Source organism: Apus apus, chromosome 25 (assembly GCF_020740795.1).
Source record: "Apus apus isolate bApuApu2 chromosome 25, bApuApu2.pri.cur, whole genome shotgun sequence".
Lineage (NCBI taxonomy): Eukaryota > Metazoa > Chordata > Aves > Apodiformes > Apodidae > Apus > Apus apus.
In genome coordinates this window covers 4,623,785-4,644,410 of record NC_067306.1, presented here as the reverse complement: position 1 = coordinate 4,644,410, position 20,626 = coordinate 4,623,785, and the positions used below count along the sequence as shown (strand labels likewise).

The following is a 20,626-nucleotide window of genomic DNA, read 5'->3' as shown; positions in this document are numbered from 1 at the left end:
AGGGGGGGGGTGTCCTTGCTTTTCCCTGGGGACACCACCTTGCTCCTCAGCTCTCCCCGAGGAGGATTCCATCCCCTCCTCTCACCACTGCCCTCCAGGCCCGTTTGGACATCCTGAAGATCCACTCCCGGAAGATGAACCTGACCCGGGGCATCAACCTGCGGAAGATCGCGGAGCTGATGCCTGGGGCCTCAGGTGCTGAGGTGAAGGTGAGTGGGGGACACTGTGGGGACACCCGGGTGGGTAGAGGGGTGGGGGGAGCAGTGGTGACATCCCCTGTGTCCCTGTCCCTCACAGGGGGTGTGCACAGAGGCCGGGATGTACGCCCTGAGGGAGAGGAGGGTGCACGTCACTCAGGAGGACTTTGAAATGGCTGTGGCCAAGGTAAGAGCCTGAGGGAGGTGAAGAGGGGCTGGGGTGGGGTCTTCATGGGATGAGGAGCTGGTGGTGGGACACAAACTGTCCTGGGCAGCATCTGGGAGCAGTGAAGTAGCTCTTGGGACAAAGAGCAGCATTAAGGCCAGGCCAGACTCTTCCCAGTGGTGCCCAGGGACAGGACAAGGGGCAATGGGCACAACCTGGAGCCCAGGAGGGTCAAGCTGAACATGAGGACAAACTTCTTTGCTGTGAGGGTGGCAGAGCCCTGGGACAGGCTGCCCAGGGAGCTGGTGGAGTCTCCATCCCTGGAGACATTCCCACCCTCCTGGATGTGTTCCTGTGGGATCTGCTCTAGGGGATCCTGCTCTGGCAGGGGTTGGGCTGGGTGATCTCCAGGGGTCCCTTCCAACCCCACCACCCTGTGATGAAGGCACTTTTCCCCCCATCTTCTTAAGCCACCACGTGCCATGAAGAGGCAGGGGAGACTTTTCCCAGGAGGAGAGAGATGGAGGCTGTGGTGCTACCTCCATGCAGAGCTGAAGTGTTTTTTGGAGGGGGGGTGGGTTTATTAACACTCCAAACGGGGTGGTGGCCCTGAAGTGCTGGGACCCAACTCTTCCCCTCCCTCCCCCCCCCCAGGTGATGCAGAAGGACAGTGAGAAGAACATGTCCATCAAGAAGCTGTGGAAGTAATGGTGAGGCTGGGGCTGCTCCTCAGGCTGTGGTGTCTAATAAACTGCTGCTATGGCCACATTGGTGCTGATTTGGGGAGGGGAAAAGAGGGGAGGGAGGGGAGAGGAAGAAGAGGGGGGGAGAGGAAGAAGAGGGGGGGGGCTGCAGGGCCCCACCACCCCCACAGACACACCCACACCTGCTGCTAACTGGTTTTATTAGAAAATATCCAAAATAGACCAAAAAAAAATGGTTACAGAAGAGGCAGAGCAAGCACCCTGAGCCTGGGAATATGTAAACACCCCTCCCCCCTCCCTCCTGTGACCCCCCCTCCCCCGCCAAGAAACTGGGGGGGCAGCTTTTGGGGGGGGGGGGGGGAATGGGTGGGTAAGGCACTTCAGCTGGTCCAGTGGGTGGTGACACTGTCCCCTCAGACATGGGGGGGGGGGGGAGTTTAGGGGGTGTCCCCTCCTTCCCCTGCATCCCCCCCCCCCCCCAAAACCTCATTATCACTAATTATCTCAAACAGGGGGAGGAATTAGCAATGATTGTCAACAACTGCCCCCTCAACCAACCCCAAATTGGTTCCATATTAAAAAAAAACAACTCCAGGGTGTTTTTTTTTTTGGGGGGGGGGGGACAAGAGGAACTGCTGCATAGATGGAAGGTTTTTTTTTGGGGGGGGGGGGGAGGAGGAGCAGGAACTCAATATATTATTCATCAACTACAAACCCACTGTACAAAAAAAATCTTCCTTTTTTTTTTTGTTTCTTTGCTTGTTTTTCTAGAAAAAAAAACAACCAACCTGGTCAGAAAAATAGTGCAAAAAAACTGGTGGTTTTGGAATGACTCTTTGACTTTGGTTGCCCCAAAAATAAGAAAAGGGGGGGGGAAACACACACACACCCAGGGCAGGACCTGCTGGGCTTGAGGGAGGAGCAAGGAAGGGCAGAGGTTTCTGCTCCAGGGGGGGGGAGTTTTTTCCCTGCTGCTGCTTTTTTTTCCTTCCCCCCCCCCCCATTTTTTTTTTGTCCAGGAGGGGTTTTTTTTTTGGCCAGAGAAAAGGGAGGGAGCAGGAGGTTCAAGTGCAGGATGGCAAAACAGAATCAAGCAGGATGGGGTCAAGGGGGTGGGGTTTTTTGGGAGGAGGGAGGGAGTTTTGGGGGGAGGAGCCGGGAGTTTTGGGGGGGTGGGGGGAAGGGGGGGGGGGTTGCCCTCCACTTTGCTTGTGGCTGGAGTTTCCCGGCCGCTGGGAAGCCGGGGGTGCCAGTAGCTCCCGAATTCCTCCAGGCACGTCGGGTTTGTGCAAGTGCTGTTGTTTGATTCCAGTCAAAAGTACCGTCAGGCTCAGGCAGCAGGGAGAGGGAGGAAGAGGAAGAGGAGGAGCCGCTCCCGGAGCCCCCGCGCCCGCCCCTTTAGGTGAGGCGGATCCCCAGCACTTGTTCCAGTTCCTGCCGACGTTGCTGGACCTGGAGGAGAGGAGGAGGAGGAGGAAGAGAGGGGGGGTCAGGAAGGGGAAAGGGGAGGTTAGGAAGAGGAAAGGGGGGGTCGGGAAGGGGAAAGGGGGGTCAGGAAGGGGAAAGGAGGGACAGGAAAAGGGGAAAAGGGGGGGTCAGGAAGGGGAAAGGGGGGTCAGGAAGGGAAAGGGGGGGTCAGGAAGGGGAAAGGGGGCTCAGGAAGGGGAAAGGAGGGACAGGAAAGGAAAAGGAGGGACAGGAAAAGGGGAAAAGGGGGGTCAGGAAGGGGAAAGAGGGGGTCAGGAAAAGGGGGAAAGAGGGGTTAGGAAGGGGAAAAGGGGGGTCAGGAAGGGGAAAGGAGGGACAGGAAGGGGAAAGGGGTCAGGAAGGGGAGAAGAGGGTCAGGGAAAGGGGGGTCAGGAAGGGAAAAGGGGGGGTCAGGAAGGGGAAAGGGGGCTCAGGAAGGGGAAAGGAGGGACAGGAAAGGAAAAGGAGGGACAGGAAAAGGGGAAAAGGGGGGTCAGGAAGGGGAAAGAGGGGGTCAGGAAAAGGGGGAAAGAGGGGTTAGGAAGGGGAAAAGGGGGGTCAGGAAGGGGAAAGGAGGGACAGGAAGGGGAAAGAGGGGTCAGGAAGGGGAGAAGAGGGTCAGGGAAAGGGGGGTCAGGAAGGGGAAAGGGGGGTCAGGAAGGGGAAAGGGGGGTCAGGAAGGGGAAAGGGGGGTCAGGAAGGGAAAAGGGGGGGTCAGGAAGAGGAAAGGGGGTCAGGAAGAGGAAAGGAGGATCAGGAAGGGAAAAAGGGGCTGCCCCACACCTGGGGGTGTCCCCCCCAGCCCCCCACCTTGGCAAAGATGTGTCTCCCCACAGCCTCCTGTGCCCAGGGCTGCTGGTAAAACTCGGCCCTTCGCTCCTCCTCGGGGTTCCCGATCACATCCGTGATGATCTGAGGACAAAGGGGAGGGAACACACGGGGTGAGCAGCAGGGATGGACCCTCCTTCTCCATCCCCTCCCCCTCCCCCCGGGGGGGGAGTTTCACCTTTAGGTCCCTCCTCTGGGATTTGATCCATTCCTGGATGAAATCCTGGGGGTTGTTGCTGAAGCTCAGCATGAAGTCGCGCTGAGTCTTCAGCTGGTTGATGGATTCGATGGTCTCATGGATCTAAAGAGGTGACAAAGGGGGGGGGGAGAGAGGCTGCAGTGTCACCCCCCCCCCCCCCCGGGGACAGGACACAGCTGCCCCCAAACTGGGGTGCATCTCTGGAATCCCAGCCCCCCCCCCCCCACCTTGGCATCCAGGGAAGCGATTTCCTGCTGGTTGGTGGTGGAAGCCAAGAAGTTGCTCATCTGAGCTTTCAGGGGATCATCCACCTCCACATCAATGTCATAGCAGGCTGTCTTCTTCTGGTCGTTGGGGTCCACACTGAGAGGAAAGGGGGGGTTAGGGGGTGCTCTGACCCCCCCCCTGACAGCACCACGACTGCCCCAAGGAGCCCTCAGGTGTCTTTGGCTGATTCTTCCCCTCTCGAGTGACTTGTGCTTTGGGATGAAGACCTTGTAGACCCTGCAGGTACATCCTGCTGGGGAGGAGCCCCTCCCCAGGAGCAGTGCTCCCCACCCCCCCTCCATCCCTACCTGATGGTGTGGTTGATGATGATGGGGTCTGGGTGCTGCAGGAGCCCTGCCAGCTTCATGGGGATCTCGGAGAAGCGCATGCGGATGCAGTTGAAGATCTGGGGGGGCAGAGCAGAGGGTGAGATGTCACAGCAGGGGCTCTGCCACCCCCCCTGCAACGGGACACCTGCCCAGCCCTGGCTTGTGCACATCAAGCTGATGGATGCAAAGCAGAGCCTGGGGAAGGGCAGGAATTAATAGAATCATGGAATGGTTTGGGTTGGAAGGGACATTAAAGATCATCTAGATCCAACCCCCTGCATGGGCAGGGACACCTCCCACCAGCCCAGGCTGCTCCAAGCCCCATCCAACCTGCCCTTCAACACTGCCAGGGATGGGGCAGCCACAGCTTCCCTGGGCAACCTGGGCCAGGCTCTCACCACCCTCACAGCCAAGAATTTCCTCCTCATGTCTCACCTCAATCTCCCTCTTCCAGTTTTCATCCATCCCCCTCATCCCATCCCTCCCTGCCCTTGTCCCAAGTCCCTCCCCAGCTTTCCTGGAGCCCCTTCAGGCACTGGAAGCTGCTCTAAGGTCTCCCTGGAGCCTTCTCTTCTCCAGGCTGAACACCCCAACTCTCCCAGCCTGGCTCCAGAGCAGAGCTGCTCCAGCCCTCCCATCATCTCAGTGGCTCCTCTGGCCTCTCCAGGAGCTCCATGTCCTTCCTGTGCTGGGGGCTCCAGAACTGGGCACAATTACTCCAGGTGGGGTCTCAGCAGAGCAGAGCAGAGGGGACAATCCCCTCCCTGGCCCTGCTGGTCACGCTGCTGGTGCCACAGCCCAGGCCAGGGCAGGTTTCTGGGCTCCATCCCACCCGGAGCCAGGGTGTCTGGGCAGGCAGAGCAGCGGGTTCTGCCGGGGCTGGGGGGGCCTGACCTGGCGGAAGTAGCGGTTGCAGTTGATGTACTCCTTCTCGTGGCTGTCCTGCAGCTTGTTGTGCTTGATGTAGAGCCAGAGGGCCTGCATGATGCTGGCCCGGGTCTGGGTGTGCACCCCCAGCAGGCGAGCCAGGCGAGGGTCCAGTTTGTACTGGGGGGGCTGCAGGGACACGGGGGGAGTTGGGGGTGACGCTGGGAAGGGCCCCACCCAGCCCTGGCGTCACCAACTCGTGTCACCACGGGCTGTGGGGGCCCTGCCTGGAACTCTCTGTGCTGCTTTTCCATCCCCACCAACCCCCCAAAACACCTCCCAGGGCCCTGCCCCAGCCCCCCCTTGGGCCCCACCTGGTGATCCAGCATCAGCAGGAGGGTGCACTTGACATTGACATCACCAGGACGTTTCACTTGGAAACCATCAGTCTCCTGGGTCGTGGGGAGTCGGTGCCACTAGGAGAGACCAAGGGGACACTGCTCAGCCCCAGGACCACGACAAAACACCTGCTGATGGGCTCTGGGGTGTGCAGAGCTGGTGGTGGGTGCAGGGACAGGCAGCCTGGAGCCCACCCCTGGCAGTTCTGAGAGGTTGATCCCAGTGGGATTCAGCTGAGAAGCCACCCGGTCCCACAGAGACCCAGAAACCCAGAGCTGGGGGAGAGTTTGGGTGGGTTGGGGGGGGGGGTTGCAGCCCTGAGCACTTCATGCCAAAGGCTCAGACAGCTCCTGGGATCAGTCCTGCCTCGGGCCCAGCAGGTGCTGGGCATCAGAACTGCTCCACCAACCACCCCACGAGTGATGGGGACATCACAGAGACACAAGAGCTCCTCAGGAGCAGCGTGGGTTGGGTGCAGGGACAGGCTGGTGGAGGCAGCAGCACCCCAAAAAAAAGTCTGATCCTGCTCAGGCAGTGCCAAAAAGTCCCTCAGGACCTTCCAAGCCAACCAGGGCAGACCCTGCTGGGAAATCCAACCAGAGCCTTTCTGGGGCACTGCCACCCGTGCTGGGCCCCACTGTGGGCAAATCAGGGGGTCCTGGGGGGCTGCCCAGGCTGCAGCTCAGAGCTCAGCCCCACAGCCAGGAAGGGGTTAAGAGCTGAGTCACAGCAGCCAGGGAGGAGAACAGCCCTGACCTTGAGCATGGAAAGCTCCAAGTGGTCCTGCTGTGGAGTCCCCAGGGAGGGCTCAGCCCTGCTCCCCAGCACCCAAAAGCTCCTCCCTCAGCCCTGCTCCCCAGCACCCAAAACCTCCCTCACCCAGCCCTGCTCCCCAGCACCCAAAACCTCCCTCACTCAGCCCCTCCTTCAGTGGGACAGGCAATGGGCTGGGGGGCTGTGCCAGACCCACCCCCCCATTCCCACTGGGATACTGGTTGTTCTCTGGTGTGGATCCAGCCCCTCCTCAGAACCAGGAGCCTCCCATCTCACCTCCACCAGATGGTTGTCTGGCCCGTACAGCTCTTTGTCCAGCTCAATGACCAGGCTCTTGAAAAAGGAGGAGAACTTCCTCTTCTGCTTGCTTGGCTGCAGGACAGAGCAGGAGACACTTGGTTTGACACCAGCAGTCGGGGGGGGGCTGGTGTCCTCCAGCACCTCCTGAGCCAAGGGCCACATCCAGCCCTGCACCAGGAAACCAGCCCAACCTTCCTCCCCAGACCAGCCCAACCTTCCTCCCCAGACCAGTCCATCCTTCCTCCCCAGACCAGTCCATCCCATCCCAGTCCTTACATCCTCCAGCAGTTTGCCCTCCACACGCAGCTCCCAGGAGGCCACACGTTCCCCACCTTCTCCTTCTTCTTTGGCTGGGGTGAAAGTGTTGGAGATGTAAATCCTCAGCTTCCTCTTTTGCTGTGGAAGAAGATAACAGAGAGGGGGATGCTTGGAAGGAGGTGGTTGGAGATGGCAGCACCCACCTCAAAACCCAGCCAAGGAGGCCAATGCCATCCTGGGGGCACCAAGAGGAGCGTGGCCAGCAGGTCAGGGAGGTTCTCCTGCCCCTCTGCTCTGCCCTGGGGAGGCCCCAGCTGGAGAACTGGGCCCAGTTCTGGGCTGCCCAGTTCCAGAAGGACAAGGAGCTGCTGGAGAGAGTCCAGCCCAGGGCACTGAGATGCTGAGGGGGCTGGAGCATCTGCCTGTGAGGAAAGGCTGGGAGAGCTGGGGCTGTTGAGCCTGGAGAGGAGGAGGCTGAGGGGGGATCTGCTCAGTGCCTACAAGTATCTCAGGGTGGGTGCAAGGGGGATGGAGCCAGACTCTGCTCAGCAGTTCAGCCCAGGAGGGTCAAGCTGAACATGAGGACAAACTTCTTTGCTGTGAGGGTGGCAGAGCCCTGGGACAGGCTGCCCAGGGAGCTGGTGGAGTCTCCATCCCTGGAGACATTCCCACCCTCCTGGATGTGTTCCTGTGGGATCTGCTCTAGGGGATCCTGCTCTGGCAGGGCTTGGATGGGTGATCTCCAGGGGTCCCTTCCCACCCCAACGAGGCTGTGACTGTGCCTCTGAGCCCCCCCAGCTCCCCCTCACACCGTCAGGGGTTTCTTGATGGCCTCCTGAATCTCCATCCTCTTCCGAGCGATGGTTTGGTCCAACTTGCGCTCGAAGGCCAGAAGGTCCATGTAGGCCTGGGATTCTGGGACCAGTTCCCGGATCTGTCCAATGGGAAGAGTCAGCACCTCGTGTGCTGGGATGGGGCTGCTCCCCCCACACCACCCCAAGGTGCTGGGATGACACACCAAGGAGTCACCGAGAGACCATTTGTCCCGGCAGCACCCGTTTATCACGGCAGAGGGGACAGCTCTGCAAAGCTGTCCCCAGAGCAGAGCTCTGCTGGAGAGCTCAGTCTGGAACCTGTCACTGCAACCAGCAGCCTGCCCAGTCCTGCCACCCTGGTCTGTCCCAAAGGACCCCCCAGGAGAGGCTTAGGTTCCTCCTGGGGTCTCCAGCCCAAGACACAAAGCTCCTTGCTTGCTCCAAGTCCTGCTTGTCCAATTTGTACCCACCCCTCATCTCTCCCACCACCCCAAAAATCTTCCAGGTGGGTTTGGGACCCAGCAGAGGTGACCAGCAGGCAGGATGTGGCCCAGCAAGATCCTCCTCCCTGCGGGGACCTCCTCACCCTGAGAGAGACACCAGCAGCTCAGCTCTGGCCCCAGCCCCTAGGGCAGCACTCACCCTCTGGGGCAGGACCTTGTCAGCCATCTTCCTCCTTTTCACCCTGCCAAAAGCACAGAAACAGGCAAAAATAGGACCAAAAACATGACACAGCAGCTGGTGTGACACCTTGTTGGGGAGCTGCTGCCTGTCCCATGCTGGGGCAGCCATGAGTCTCAGGGGACAACACCAGCATCTGTCTGGAACCTGGAGGCTCTTTTGGATCCATCCAGGCCAGGAGTGAGGCCAGACTGCAGGAGGGGAGCTGGAGTGGCAGAGCCAGGCACGTGCCATGAGGGTGGCTCAGTCCCAGCTGGGTGCTGGGGCTGCAGGGAATGGGTCTGGGGGAGCAGGTCCCCTCTTGGGGCCAGTTGGTGTGACAGGGTCTTCAGACTTGCAGGAGGGGAGCAAAGAAAGGCTGCAGGAGCCCTGGGAGCACCAGTCCTTGGATTGGTGGTGGGAAGAAAACAAAGAGGAGGTTCTACCCCTGCGGGGAAGCCAAGATCTTTGGAGGTTCCTTCTCCAAGGAGAAGGTGTTGGGACATCTAGAGCCTCTGGCCAGGGAAGGAAATCCAGGCCCTGGGTTTGGTTTGTGCTTTGCTGCTGCCCTTGCTGAAGGTGCTGCAGGGCAGGAGCAAGGAGAAGGTGGAACAAGGCCAACCTGGGTCTGCAGACATGTTCCTGCCTGCAGGAGTGTTCCTGGGCTACAAACCCAAGCCCAGTTCCAGGAGCTCACTTCAAACCAGCTTAAAACAAACCAGCCTTGCTATGGTGGGGCTGAAATCATGGGGGGCAGAGGAAGCAGCACAGGCTCTAGAGGCCCCAGCCTTGCCCAGAGACATCTCAGCTCCCTCCAAGCTTGTAGAACCTTGTCAGAGCACAGGGCCTGGGCTCCCCTCCCCTCCCACACGCTGCTGGCTCCACCAGTGGGCCTGAGCCCACCCTGACCCCCCGTGAAATCCACCCTGGGTGCACAGGGAAATGCTCTCCTCCCATTCTGCTGCCCGTGGAGGAGGAGATCAAAGCCCAGCAGGGACATGAAGCCCCTTTCCCTTGGCAGCAAAGGCAGGAGCTGCTGCTGCCATCACGAGGTGTCCAAGGTCCAGCTGCCCCGTGGCTGCTGGCACAGGAGGACACGTCAGGAGGGGTCAGAGCACCTTTCTGAGCTCTTGTCACAATCATTTCTTCCTGCCTGCAGGGTCTGGCCACCCCCCTGACAGCTGCCAGGTCCTGATCCCCTGATCTGCAGCCAGCTGGGAGTGAGAATGTGGGAGCAGCCCAGCGTGGCTGATCCTGGGCTGCTGGGAATGGGGCTGAGCCTTTATCTGGTGCTGACCTCCCTGCTGGGACGAGCTGTCCCTTGTCCTTAATCCCCAGCTGGCTCTGAGGCACCACAGGGATGTGCAGCCACCAGGAGGGTGGGATCAGGGAGCCAACCAAGCTGCCAGCTCTGCCCCACAGCCAGGGCAGGGAATGGGACTTGAGTATCTGTGAGGAGCAAGGGGCCCTTGTCCTGAGGAACAGCCTCCAGGAATCCAGAAGCTCTTGTGGAAAAGGGAGCAGAGGGATGAGCAGTGCTGTAAACAAGCCAGGAGCTGCTGGCAGAGCCCCACCTGCTGAGACCAGCCCCAACAAGAAGTCCTCTGGGGAGTCTCTGCAACCTGCCCACCCCCTGCCCCATTTCCAGCCTTGTCTGTGCCTGCCTGAGCCAGCAGGAACCCCCAGGAGAGAGGGATGGACTGGAGGAGCTGGTGCTGGGGCTTCTGGCTCACACAAAGACACAGTGAGGCTGCTGGGGTGCTGGCCTGGAGATCAGAGCACGGGGAAGCTGTGAGCTGAGCCACCTCTGCACAGCACCCTGGCCCTGGGCACTGGCAGGGCTCCCCCTGCCAGCAGTGCCAGCTGGGGGGGCTGCAGGAGACCCTGAGTGTTCCCACCCCTGTGGGCAGCTCATCCCTCTGCAGCAGGGCAGGGAGCTCTGACCCCTGCAGCAAACAGCAACTGGCCCAGGCTGCCCAGGGAAGCTGTGGCTGCCCCATCCCTGGCAGTGTTGAAGGGCAGGTTGGATGGGGCTTGGAGCAGCCTGGGCTGGTGGGAGGTGTCCCTGCCCATGCAGGGGGGTGGATCCTGATGATCCTGAAGGTCCCTTCCAACCCAAACCAGTCTGGGCTTCAGAGACCCAGTGGATCAGACCAGCCCCCTCCTCCCTGCCGGGGGTGCCCATGCCCAGCCCTTACCCTCTCCTCTGGGTGGCCAGTGCTGGCTGTGCCTGGGGGGTCAGCAGGCGCTTCCTGAAGGGATCCATCATGGACTGTGGCAGCCCAGGCCTCATTGGGGAGGCTGCTCCATAGGGGGGAGCTCCCTGTGGTCCCACCTGCAGACCTGCCATGGGCATCCTGCTGCCAGGAGGCATCCCAGGGCGCTGGGGAGGAAGAGGAGAGAGGAAGAGCACGTGTGAGACGCTGCCTGCCAGGGGGCCCGACCCTCACTGCAGACCAGCAGGCACCAGCAGCCCTCTTGCCTCTTCCCTGGGGAGATTTCTGAGGCTGTAGCCTGCTCTGAGGTGTGGGAGAAGGAGAGGGCAAGGAGGAGGGAGGGACACTGGGAGCTGCAGCCTTCCCCGCTGCAGGAAGAGCGATGGGAAAGGAGAAGAGGGAGGAGCAGAAGCCAGAGCCCCGGGGGAAGCCAGGCCTGCCCAGCCCTGCCTGGCCTGGAGCCACCAACACATGGCAGGAGACACTGGGGGCCTGGGGCAGGTCCCCTCCTGAGGGTCACGGAGCCACCAGCCCGGGGACAGCAGGGGCTCCTCTCTGGAATGGCAGACGTGAGGGGCAGGAGGGGAGCAGGGCTGTCCCACCTCCCAAAGGGCACCAGGCAGGGAGCCCCAGCTCCTGGGAGCTCCTGGGAGCAGGGGAGGCAGGCAAAGCTCAGCCCTGCCAGCACAGCCCCTCCCAACACCCTCCTCCCCCCCTCCAGGAACCTTTACGAGCCACCACATAATCCCCAACCCCTCCTGCAAGGGGGTCCTGACCCAGGGCAGCCCCTCTGCACCCCCCAGGGCAGAGCACTTGGCACAGCAGCACCCACACCTCTGGCTCCAGGTGCCACCAGCTCCCTGGGGGTCCCTGACAACCAAGTCACAGCAACTCAGGACCCTCCAGCCACCCCACCCTGCTTCACCGAGCCAACAGCCTCCTGGGATCCTTTGATCCTCAAGCTCCCAGCTGCCAAGACAAGAGGCTGGGAGAGCCACCAAGCCAGCAGAGCAGCATTTCTGTCCTGCCACAGGCTCCTCGACGTGCCAGGACAACCCCCACAGCTCCTCTCCTGCTGCCCTGAGAACAGGGACACACACACAGCTGCACCACAGGAGAGCTAACGAAGCTGCCTCCTTATCCCAAAGGAGCCCAGCAAAGCCACGCCAGCTTGATGAGCTTATTTGCATACAGGCATTAATTTCAGGGCAAAAGCCCAGGGCTGGGAGCATGAGGCCACCACTGCAGCCTGGCTTGTCTGCTGCAGCTTCGTGGGCAGCTCAGAGCTGCTGCAGGGGGTTGGTTTGGGGGCAGCTGGAGCCCAAACTCCCTCCGTTCCTTCTCCAAAAAAAGCTGCTCAACTCAAACCCAAGAGCTCGAGCAGCTCGTGCCCCAGAGCCTGAGGCCACAGTCGTGTCTGCAAGTGAGAGATCCCCAGAACACACCATCAGGAGGTGCACTGCAGGCAGGTCAAGCAGCAGCAGGACACGTGGGAGGTCATGGACACTCAGAGCCTGTTACACAACCCAGTGTTGTTTCCACCTCTGCTCAGGCTCCCTTTGAAGCTGCACTTGCAGAGCCTGGGCTCACTGATCTGCTCTTGCTACAGGAGCCTGTTCCTGCCTCCCAGATGTTTCTCTCCTTCTGACCAGCCACCTCTGTGCAGCTCCTGGTGACATGTGGGACTGCACTGCCAAGAGCCACCCGTGGCCACCAGCACCTCCTCCCAAAACAGCATCTCCTCCCAAAAATCACAAGGCAAGGACCCAGTTTATCTGGGTTTATCAAGAAATCCTCCACGGGAGGGCTGAGAGGAAACACCAAGATCCAAGACTGGCAATGGTCTGAAGCTTCAAGAGGGGAGATTCAGGTTGGACATTAGGAAAAAGCTCTTCCCTGTGAGGGTGGTGAGAGCCTGGCCCAGCTTGCCCAGGGAAGCTGTGGCTGCCCCATCCCTGGCAGTGTTGAAGGGCAGGTTGGATGGGGCTTGGAGCAGCCTGGGCTGGTGGGAGGTGTCCCTGCCCATGCAGGGGGGTTGGATCTAGATGATCTTTGAGGTCCCTTCCAACCCAAACCATTCCATGATTCTATGATCCACACCTTTTGCAAAATGAAAATCCCCAGGTACTGGGTAAACACTGTTTGGCAGAGCAGGGTGGCTCCAGGAACTGTGCTGAGTCACCAGTGAGGGCTTCTGAGGAACAGGTCAGCCATGAGAAGCTGAGAAACTTTTCATCAGGACCCAGGGAGCCCCAAGAAAAGCTGTGCAGGGCTCCTGCAGCTCCCTAGAGCCAACAGGGGCATGGAAAAGAGGGATGGCTTTCAAGGAAAACCCTGCCCCCAGGTGTTTCTCAAGCCCACATGGGAGAGACAGTGATTAGTTCCACAGAGAAACTGGTCTGAGAGGTTCCCTAGAGGACAACGTCCAATACAACCCTTCCCTACACAGCCAAATGCTGCCAACAACTTCCCTGGAACTGGCCATGACCAGCTCCCATCTTTCAGCTCTTACCACCACCATGCCCAGAGGTCTCTTCCTACCTCCCTCTGCCACCCCATGGTTCACATTTCTGATCTACCCCTGAAACGAGAAGATTTGGAGGCTGCCTGAGAGGATCTTTGACAGCTCCACGTGAGCAACAGCACCTTGTCCAAGGTCTCCCACGTGTCCATCTGCTCTTCAGAGGGCCAGAAGCTGCTTGGTTACAAGAGGAGACATTTCTGTCAGCAGGGAGAGGTTCAGAGCAAGGATGAAAGGATCTGTCCTGCTTAAAATGTCACCTCCACAAACATCTGAGAACCATCAGCCACAGCTAAGCTGCAGGGGAGTGAGCTCCTGCCCACCAGGGTTAGTTTGATCACTTGGACAAGCCAAGAAAAAGGCAGAATTCTCCAGTTCTCCACATGGATGGGTTGGTGTTTTTTCCCCCCCTCTCAGTTGACCCATCAGATCTGCAAAGTGATACAGGAGAAGCCTCTTGGCAAAGCTGGGCCAGAGGCCAGAGCAGAACTGCACCCCTGCCTTAAAATCCCCAGCTCAGCCCCAGGGGAGTGAAGCCTCCCAAGCAGCCTTTGGAAGGCCTGGAAATCAGCAGGATCCAACAGGACTTCGATTCAGGAAATGTTCTTAGACTGGTAAAAACCAAGGAGAGTTTCCTCAGCTCCTCCCTGAGCTCAACACGAGCTGGCAATGAGCCACTTGTGTCCTGGGCTGTCACCAGCAGGGCCAGGAGGAGATTGTCCTCTCTGCTCTGCTGTGACCCCCCTGCAGGGCTGGGTCTGGTTCTGGAGCCCCCAGTGCAGGAAGGATATGGAGCTGTTGGAGAGGCCAGAGGAGGCCCCGGATATGATGGGAGGGCTGGAGCAGCTCTGCTCTGGAGCCAGGCTGGGAGAGTTGGGGTGTTCAGCCTGGAGAAGAGAAGGCTCCAGGGAGACCTTAGAGCACCTTCCAGTGCCTGAAGGGGCTCCAGGAAAGCTGGGGAGGGGCTTGGGACAAGGGCAGGGAGGGATGGGATGAGGGGGATGGATGGAAACTGGAAGAGGGAGATTGAGGTGAGACATGAGGAGGGAATTCTTGGCTGTGAGGGTGGTGAGAGCCTGGCCCAGGTTGCCCAGGGAAGCTGTGGCTGCCCCATCCCTGGCAGTGTTGAAGGGCAGGTTGGATGGGGCTTGGAGCAGCCTGGGCTGGTGGGAGGTGTCCCTGCCCATGCAGGGGGTGGGACTGGATGAGCTTTGAGATGATCCCTCCAACCCAACCATTCCATGATTCTCTCATTTCTGGCCAACACCAACCCCCAGCCCTCCACCCATCTTCACCCCAGGCAGAACTGCTGTCCCTTCACCTCAGGGTCCTGCCTTGTCCTCCCATCCCTGCCAGTGGGTTGGACAAAGGGCAAACCTCCCGGGCTCAGCTCTGAGGAACAAGCTGGACCTTGTCCAGCCATCCCCGCGGGGAGCGAGCGGAGTCGTTTGGCCGGGGGACAGAACCCAGCTTGTTTCTGCTCCCTGCCAAAGCCCAGGGAAGGGCTGAGCATTCCTGGTTCATCCTAGGTCACCACGCAGGCCCCTTGTGTTCGGGGAGCTCTGGTGAGAAGCAGCTTCAGCTGGATCCAAGGAGAGGCTGGAAGGCTTCCCGATGGATGTTCACTGGCATGCCAGGAGCCTCCCTGCCTGCCAAGGGCCCCTTCTTGAGGAAGGACAGGCCAGGAATCCCAGGCTGGTGGCAGAAAGGAGGAACAAGGGGAGCAATAAATCGCAGGCAGGACCTGCAAGAAGCTGAGTTGGAGAGAGAGCTTGAGGAAAAGCAGGACTTCAGAAACCAACTCCAGAGCTTCTTCGTCTTCCTCCCAAGAGCGCAGCTCTTCCCTGCAGCTCCTCAACGAGGGGGGAAAGCTCTTCCCAACAGCACGTCCCCTTCTGCTCTCTCCAGAAAGGAGTGATCCAACTTTGTACAGAGTAAGAGCCAAGGAGCCAGAGCTCACATGCAGCCTCCTGGCCCGGGGCGGTGGGAGCAGAGCCCTGGACACAGGCCAGGGAACCACGGGCTCTTCCACAAGCTCCTCCCCACTTCCCATCACGACAGATCCAAAAGCAAGCCCTGTTCCCATGGGATTTGAGCTCCAGGCCAGGCTGGTCTCAAGGAAAGCTCAGCTGACTAAAAGCCACCACTCAACCCAGGGCTTCACGTGGAGTGGGATCAACCACCCCCACCCCAAAAAGGTGCTTTTCCCTTCTTTGTTCCTTTGTCTTCAAGGGACTGGAGCACCTGCCTTGTGAGGAAAGGCTGAGAGACCTGGGGCTTTGCAGTCTGATCAGGAGAAGACTGAGGGGGGATCTAATGGATGTCTATAAATACATGAGGGCATCAAGAAGGCAGGGACAACCTCTTGTTGTCCTGCCCTGGGACAGGACCAGGGGCAATGGGTTCCAACTGGAGCCCAGGAGGTTCCACCTCAACATGAGGAAGAACTTCTTTGCTGTGAGGGTGACAGAGCCCTGGGACAGGCTGCCCAGAGAGGTGGTGGAGTCTCCTTCTCTGGAGACTTTCCAGACCTGTCTGGATGCCTTTGTGAGTGACCTGCCCTAGTTTGGGTCCTGCTCTGGCAGGGGGGTTGGACCTGATGATCTTCAGAGGTGCCTTCCAGCCTGTGACATGCTGTGATTCTGTCTCTGAGAGCAAATCCCTCTTGGGAGGGTACCAGGAAGAGCCTGGGTTGGTGCTGGCAGAGATCTCCATCCAGGAGGGGATGTTGTTGCCCAGATACATGCTGCAAGCTCCTGACCAGCACTTTGCTCCCTGCAAACCCCCAAACCAGCTGTTCAGGGTTGGAAGATCTGCTGAATGTTGATACAGGAGGAGCTACAGGAGCCAGGTCACCTCTCAGCTAGAAACCACAGGCAAGGAAGGAGTCCATTGAAGGGAGAAAGGCAAAGACATGGAGCAGATTTAGGGCACGTGCTGGGAATGTTCTCAACCACCAGTGGAGATGTTTGGGTCCAGACAAACCTGTCTGTCTCCAGCCTCACATCCAAAGCCACAGATCCTAGAATCATGGAACGGTTTGGGATGGAAGGGACCTTGACCTTAAAGATCATCTAGATCCAACCCCCCCTGTATGGGCAGGGACACCTCCCACCAGCCCAGGCTGAGATGTTACAGGTCAGAGAAAGGAAAGGTCACAGGGATTCAAATCATAATATGGATGTTAACACCAGCAGGAACAAGGAACAAAGGTGCCGAGTTCCTGCTTGGAAGAGAAACTCTGGCAGCCTCTAAGGCAGCATGGAGACACACAGGGGAAGGGGAGACAGATCCCTGGTATTACACCCTGCCTGTGGTGCTGCTGCAGGGCTGAACTGCCCAGGGAACAGCTCCATGAGCTCCCGAGAAGGTCCTGTGGAAGAAGATTGAGTGAGTGCCCTCAACAGCAGGGTCTGGAGATGTTGTCATGTTTCCCCAGGAGAAACAAAGGGTGCTGTGGGCTCTGTTGTTGCCTTCCTCCCCCTTGCTCCAAGAGCACAGTGTTCATCTGCTTTGTATCATCACTTCAATTAACTTGAGGCTCAATCTGTGATGAAACCTGCCTTGGAAACCATCTCCCTTGGGAAGGGTGGGGTCACCCAGCCCAAGCAGCTTCACAGCTTTTTCTGTGCAGCTTTCTGGTGCAGCTCCAGCCCTGGCTGTTGTCCCCACACCCCCTTTGAGCCAACCCCCATCACCCAAAGAGCAGGAACACTCTTTTCCTCTCCCAAGGTCGAATGGATCTCTCTTCCCCTGCCAATCTACACCCTCTCCAACAAGTCCAGGCCACCCCATCTTTCATCTGGCTCCATCCCAGCAACCTGCCCTTCTCCAGCTCCTCCAGCCCAGCTGCCTGCATGGGTTCCTCCACTTTCCTTCATGCTGCCACCTGCCCAGGGACAGGAGCACCAGGCCACAGCTGCTCTCAGGGTCAAGAGCTCCCATCCCACAGAAACCAGGCTCCTTCTGGCCACCAGGTCCCAACAAAACCCCTTTAATGGGGCAACCAAAGAACACTTGGTTCTGTCACCTCTCTGCACCAGCAAAGTGTGAGCATGGGGTAACCTGGAGGTTACCATGGTCCCACCCCCACTACACAGAGCCAAGTTCATTCCTGGCCAAAGCCTCAGCCTGATCACTCAGGAAATATCTCATCTGAGCCTCAAACCAGCACCTGAACAAACAAAATAAAGGTTCCTTCTTGTTGAATTGACACAACAACTTGGGGGCTGGGACTTCAGCAGCCACTGCCACCAGGGCAGGGCCAGGGACTGGGATGGGAACTCTGCCCCTGCTGCCCAACAGCCTGATGGAGCTGAGCTGATCATGCTGCTCCTGGAAAAACCCCTCTGCTTCCTCTTCCAGGCATGGCACTGGTGCTGGCTGCTCTGGAAACAGCAGCTCCCAAAAGGAACTCCCCAAAGGACTTGTCCTCTTGAATTCTCTGCTTGGAAACAACCAGCAGGCAGGCAAGGATGTCAAAAGGACAAGCTTACGTTTAATAATCCAGTGATTAAAGAGCCCCTGAGCACTCCCTGGCACGGATGAGGGCTGTTGTGTCTCCTACTGCCCAAATAATGAGGCTCCTCGTTAACCCAGGGCGTAACGAAGCAGAGAAGTCCTCTGGGCATGGCAGGGATGGGCACAGGAGGGGAGGGGCTGCTCCCCCCAGCCTGGGAACTGCAAAACAAAGGGCAGACCCTCTGGATCATCCCCGCTCTCCCCTCCCACGCATCAAGCTGCCAGACAGATCATGGACTGGTTTGGGTTGGAAGGGATCATCTCAAAGATGATCTAAATCCAACCCCCCTGCCTGGGCAGGGACACCTCCCACCAGCCCAGGCTGCTCCAAGCCCCATCCAACCTGCCCTTCAACACTGCCAGGGATGGGGCAGCCACAGCTTCCCTGGGCAACCTGGGCCAGGCTCTCACCACCCTCACAGGGAAGAATTTCCTCCTCATGTCTCACCTCAATCTCCCTCTTCCAGTTTTTGATCCATCCCCCTCATCCCATCCCTCCCTGCCCTTGTCCCAAGCCCCTCCCCAGCTTTCCTGGAGCCCCTTCAGGCACTGGAAGGTGCTCTCAGGTCTCCCTGGAGCCTTCTCTTCTCCAGGCTGAACACCCCAACTCTCCCACCCTGTCCCCAGAGCTGCCCCAGCCCTGGGATCATCTCCCTGGACGCAGCTCACAGCCCAGACACACCACAACCCCCCGTCTCCAGGGCTCGACCACCCCCACCAACACCCTGGGGACACCCACCGGGTGCCCATCACCCCCACCTCCCAACACCTGCCACCACCACAGCCTCAGGGCCAGCCAAAAAGGGGGGGGTGGGGGAGGTGGGAAGCAAACACACACCAGCTTGTTTACCCACAGCACCCAGCAGCTCCAGGCCATTCCCACCAACTCCTGCTTCCCAGCTGGATTTTGCAACCTGCCCCACGCCCGGGGTGGGGGGAGCTCAGGGCACCCCAAACCTTCTTCCTCCTCGTTCTGAGCGTTTTTTAAAGCCTATAAGACAGAACTTTGTTTCCTGGGGATGCACCCCGTTCCCAAGCTTGGAAATGGGGGGGGATTTCTGCAGTTTGAACCCAGGCAGAGGCGGGAGCAGCAGCGGGGAGGGAGGATGGGACCGCGTTGCACAACCAGGCTCCTCCATTTTCGAGCCCGCCTGGCAAGATCCTGCTTTTACACCCCAAAATCACCACCCCCCCCCACCTCCCCGAGCCGGGGGGGGGTGGAAACTCGAGGGGTGTGGGTTGGAACAGGCTCCTTTGGGGTGTCCAGGCAGGAAAACGGGGGGGGGGGGATATTTCTTCCTGCTTTTTGAGGCCAGATGATACTTTTTCCCTCCATCTTTCCAAGCCCTCCAACCTCCTCGCCCACCCCGGGGGCAGCGGGAAAGGTCTGGGATGTTTGGATCCCTCCTGCAGGGTTTGTTGGGGGTTGGTTGGTGGGTTTTTTTTTGGGGGGACAGTTTATCGCAGTGGGAACCGGCTGAGGGGGGGGGTCGGGGTTCCCCCCCAAGGAGCAGGGGGGACACACACACCAGCCCCGGGTCAGGCCGTGGGGAAAGGGAGGAACTCGGTGTTTTCCCGGGTTTTTTTAGGGGGGTTTTGGGGTGTTTTGTTGTTTTTTTTTTGAGGAAGGGAAGTGAGAGCACCCGGGGGGGGGGGGGGTGGGGGGGGCAGCGCGTGGTTTCCTCAGTAAAACCGGCAGGAAAAAGCGACGTTCTGCGGGATTTCAGGCGGGGTTGCGGGGTTCGAGGTGGGGGGGGGGGAGGTTGTTGTGGGGGGGGGGATCCCCCCGGTTTTTGGGGGGGGGGGCGGCCCGGTGAAAGGCCCCAGCGCCTCGGGAGCAGGGCAGGCCCCAACGCCCGCCCCCGAGGGGCTCCGGGGCCGTTAAGAGGGGTCTCAGCACCCCTCGTTCTCCTCACATCCCCCCCCAAAAACACCCCCCCAACCCCCCCCCCCCCCCCCCCCCCCCGCCCCCCCCCTCACCTGGTACTGCGCGGCCGGGCCCAGAGGCCGGTAGCCCGGAGCGGCGGCGGCGGCGGCGGGAGCCGGGCTGGGCCCGCGGAGGATGGGGGGCCCCGGGGGCGGCGGGGCGGCCGCGGGGGGCAGCGGGCTGAGCGGGAAGGAGCCGCGTCCCGCCATGGCGGGGGGCGGGGGGGGGGGAACGGGGGGGGGGGGCCGAGCGGGAGCGGCGGAGGCGGCGGGAGCGCGCGGCGCGGCTGGCCCCGCCCCCTGCCGGGACCACGCCCCTCCCGGGGAAGCCACGCCCCTCCCAGGGAAACCGCGCCCCTCCCGGGGAAGCCACGCCCCATCGGGGAAACCACGCCCCCCCCCTCGCTGAGGCTCCGCCCCCCCCGTGTGGCCCTGGAGTGTGTGTGGGTGTGCATGGGTGTGCAAGGGGCCGTGTGTGTGTGTGCAAGGGGCTGTGCATGGGTGTGCAAGGGGCTGTGCGTGTGTGTGTGTGTGCGTGTGTGTGCAAGGGGCTGTGCGTGTGTGTGTGTGCAAGGGGCTGTGCATGGGTGTGCAAGGGGCTGTGCGTGTGTGTGTGTGTGCGTGTGTGTGCAAGGGGCTGTGCGTGTGTGTGTGTGTGTGTGCAAGGGGCTGTGTGTGTGTGTGCAAGGTGCTGTGCATGTGTGTGTGAGTGCAAGGGGCTGTGCGTGTGTGTGTGTGCATGGGTGTGCAAGGGGCTGTGTGTGTGTGTGTGTGCAAGGGGCTGTGTGTGTGTGTGCAAGGTGCTGTGCGTGTGTGTGTGAGTGCAAGGGGCTGTGCGTGTGTGTGTGTGCATGGGTATGCAAGGGGCTGTGTGTGTGTGTGTGTGTGCATGGGTGTGCAAGGGGCTGTGTGTGTGTGTGCATGGGTGTTCAAGGGGCTGTGTGTGTGTGTGCAAGGTGCTGTGCATGTGTGTGTGAGTGCAAGGGGCTGTGCGTGTGTGTGTGTGCATGGGTGTGCAAGGGGCTGTGCGTGTGTGCATGGGTGTGCAAGGGGCTGTGCGTGTGTGTGTGTGTGCATGGGTGTGCAAGGGGCTGTGTGTGCGTGCATGGGTGTTCAAGGGGCTGTGCGTGTGCATGTGTGTGTGTGCAAGGGGCTGTGTGTGTGTGTGCAAGGTGCTGTGCATGTGTGTGTGAGTGCAAGGGGCTGTGCGTG

At 60.0% G+C, this 20,626-nt stretch overlaps 1 protein-coding gene and 2 long non-coding RNA genes across 3 annotated transcripts; 1 reads left to right on the top strand and 2 right to left on the bottom strand.

Moving 5' to 3' along the window:
• Positions 1-65: 65 nt before the first annotated feature.
• LOC127394492 (uncharacterized) lies at positions 66-1,129 on the top strand. Its single transcript, XR_007891628.1, has 3 exons — positions 66-209; positions 298-384; positions 1,018-1,129. It is a non-coding gene; the product is annotated as an uncharacterized LOC127394492 (long non-coding RNA).
• Positions 1,130-1,250: 121 nt separating this feature from the next.
• On the bottom strand, positions 1,251-19,710 carry SMARCD2 (SWI/SNF related, matrix associated, actin dependent regulator of chromatin, subfamily d, member 2). Its single transcript, XM_051640389.1, has 13 exons — positions 19,469-19,710; positions 10,429-10,613; positions 8,213-8,255; positions 7,567-7,689; positions 6,774-6,893; positions 6,474-6,569; positions 5,399-5,500; positions 5,052-5,213; positions 4,137-4,234; positions 3,789-3,924; positions 3,541-3,663; positions 3,345-3,446; positions 1,251-2,519 (listed from the first exon to the last, which is right to left on the bottom strand). Exons 1-13 carry the CDS (start codon positions 19,622-19,624, stop codon positions 2,466-2,468), a joined length of 1,500 nt encoding a protein of 499 aa, XP_051496349.1. The 5' UTR covers positions 19,625-19,710; the 3' UTR covers positions 1,251-2,465.
• Positions 17,446-19,118, bottom strand: LOC127394495 (uncharacterized). Its single transcript, XR_007891633.1, has 2 exons — positions 18,327-19,118; positions 17,446-17,647 (listed from the first exon to the last, which is right to left on the bottom strand). It is a non-coding gene; the product is annotated as an uncharacterized LOC127394495 (long non-coding RNA).
• Positions 19,711-20,626: the final 916 nt, after the last annotated feature.

Coding starts and splice junctions, on each gene's coding strand:
- SMARCD2 (XM_051640389.1), bottom strand. CDS start 19,624: ATGGCGGGACGCGGCTCCTTCCCGCTCAGCCCGCTGCCCCCCGCGGCC. Junction 10,614..19,468: donor GCCCGGCCGCGCAGTACCAG/GTGAGGGGGGGG, acceptor CTTCCTCCCCAG/CGCCCTGGGATGCCTCCTGG. Junction 5,214..5,398: donor TGCTGATGCTGGATCACCAG/GTGGGGCCCAAG, acceptor GTGTCCCTGCAG/CCCCCCCAGTACAAACTGGA.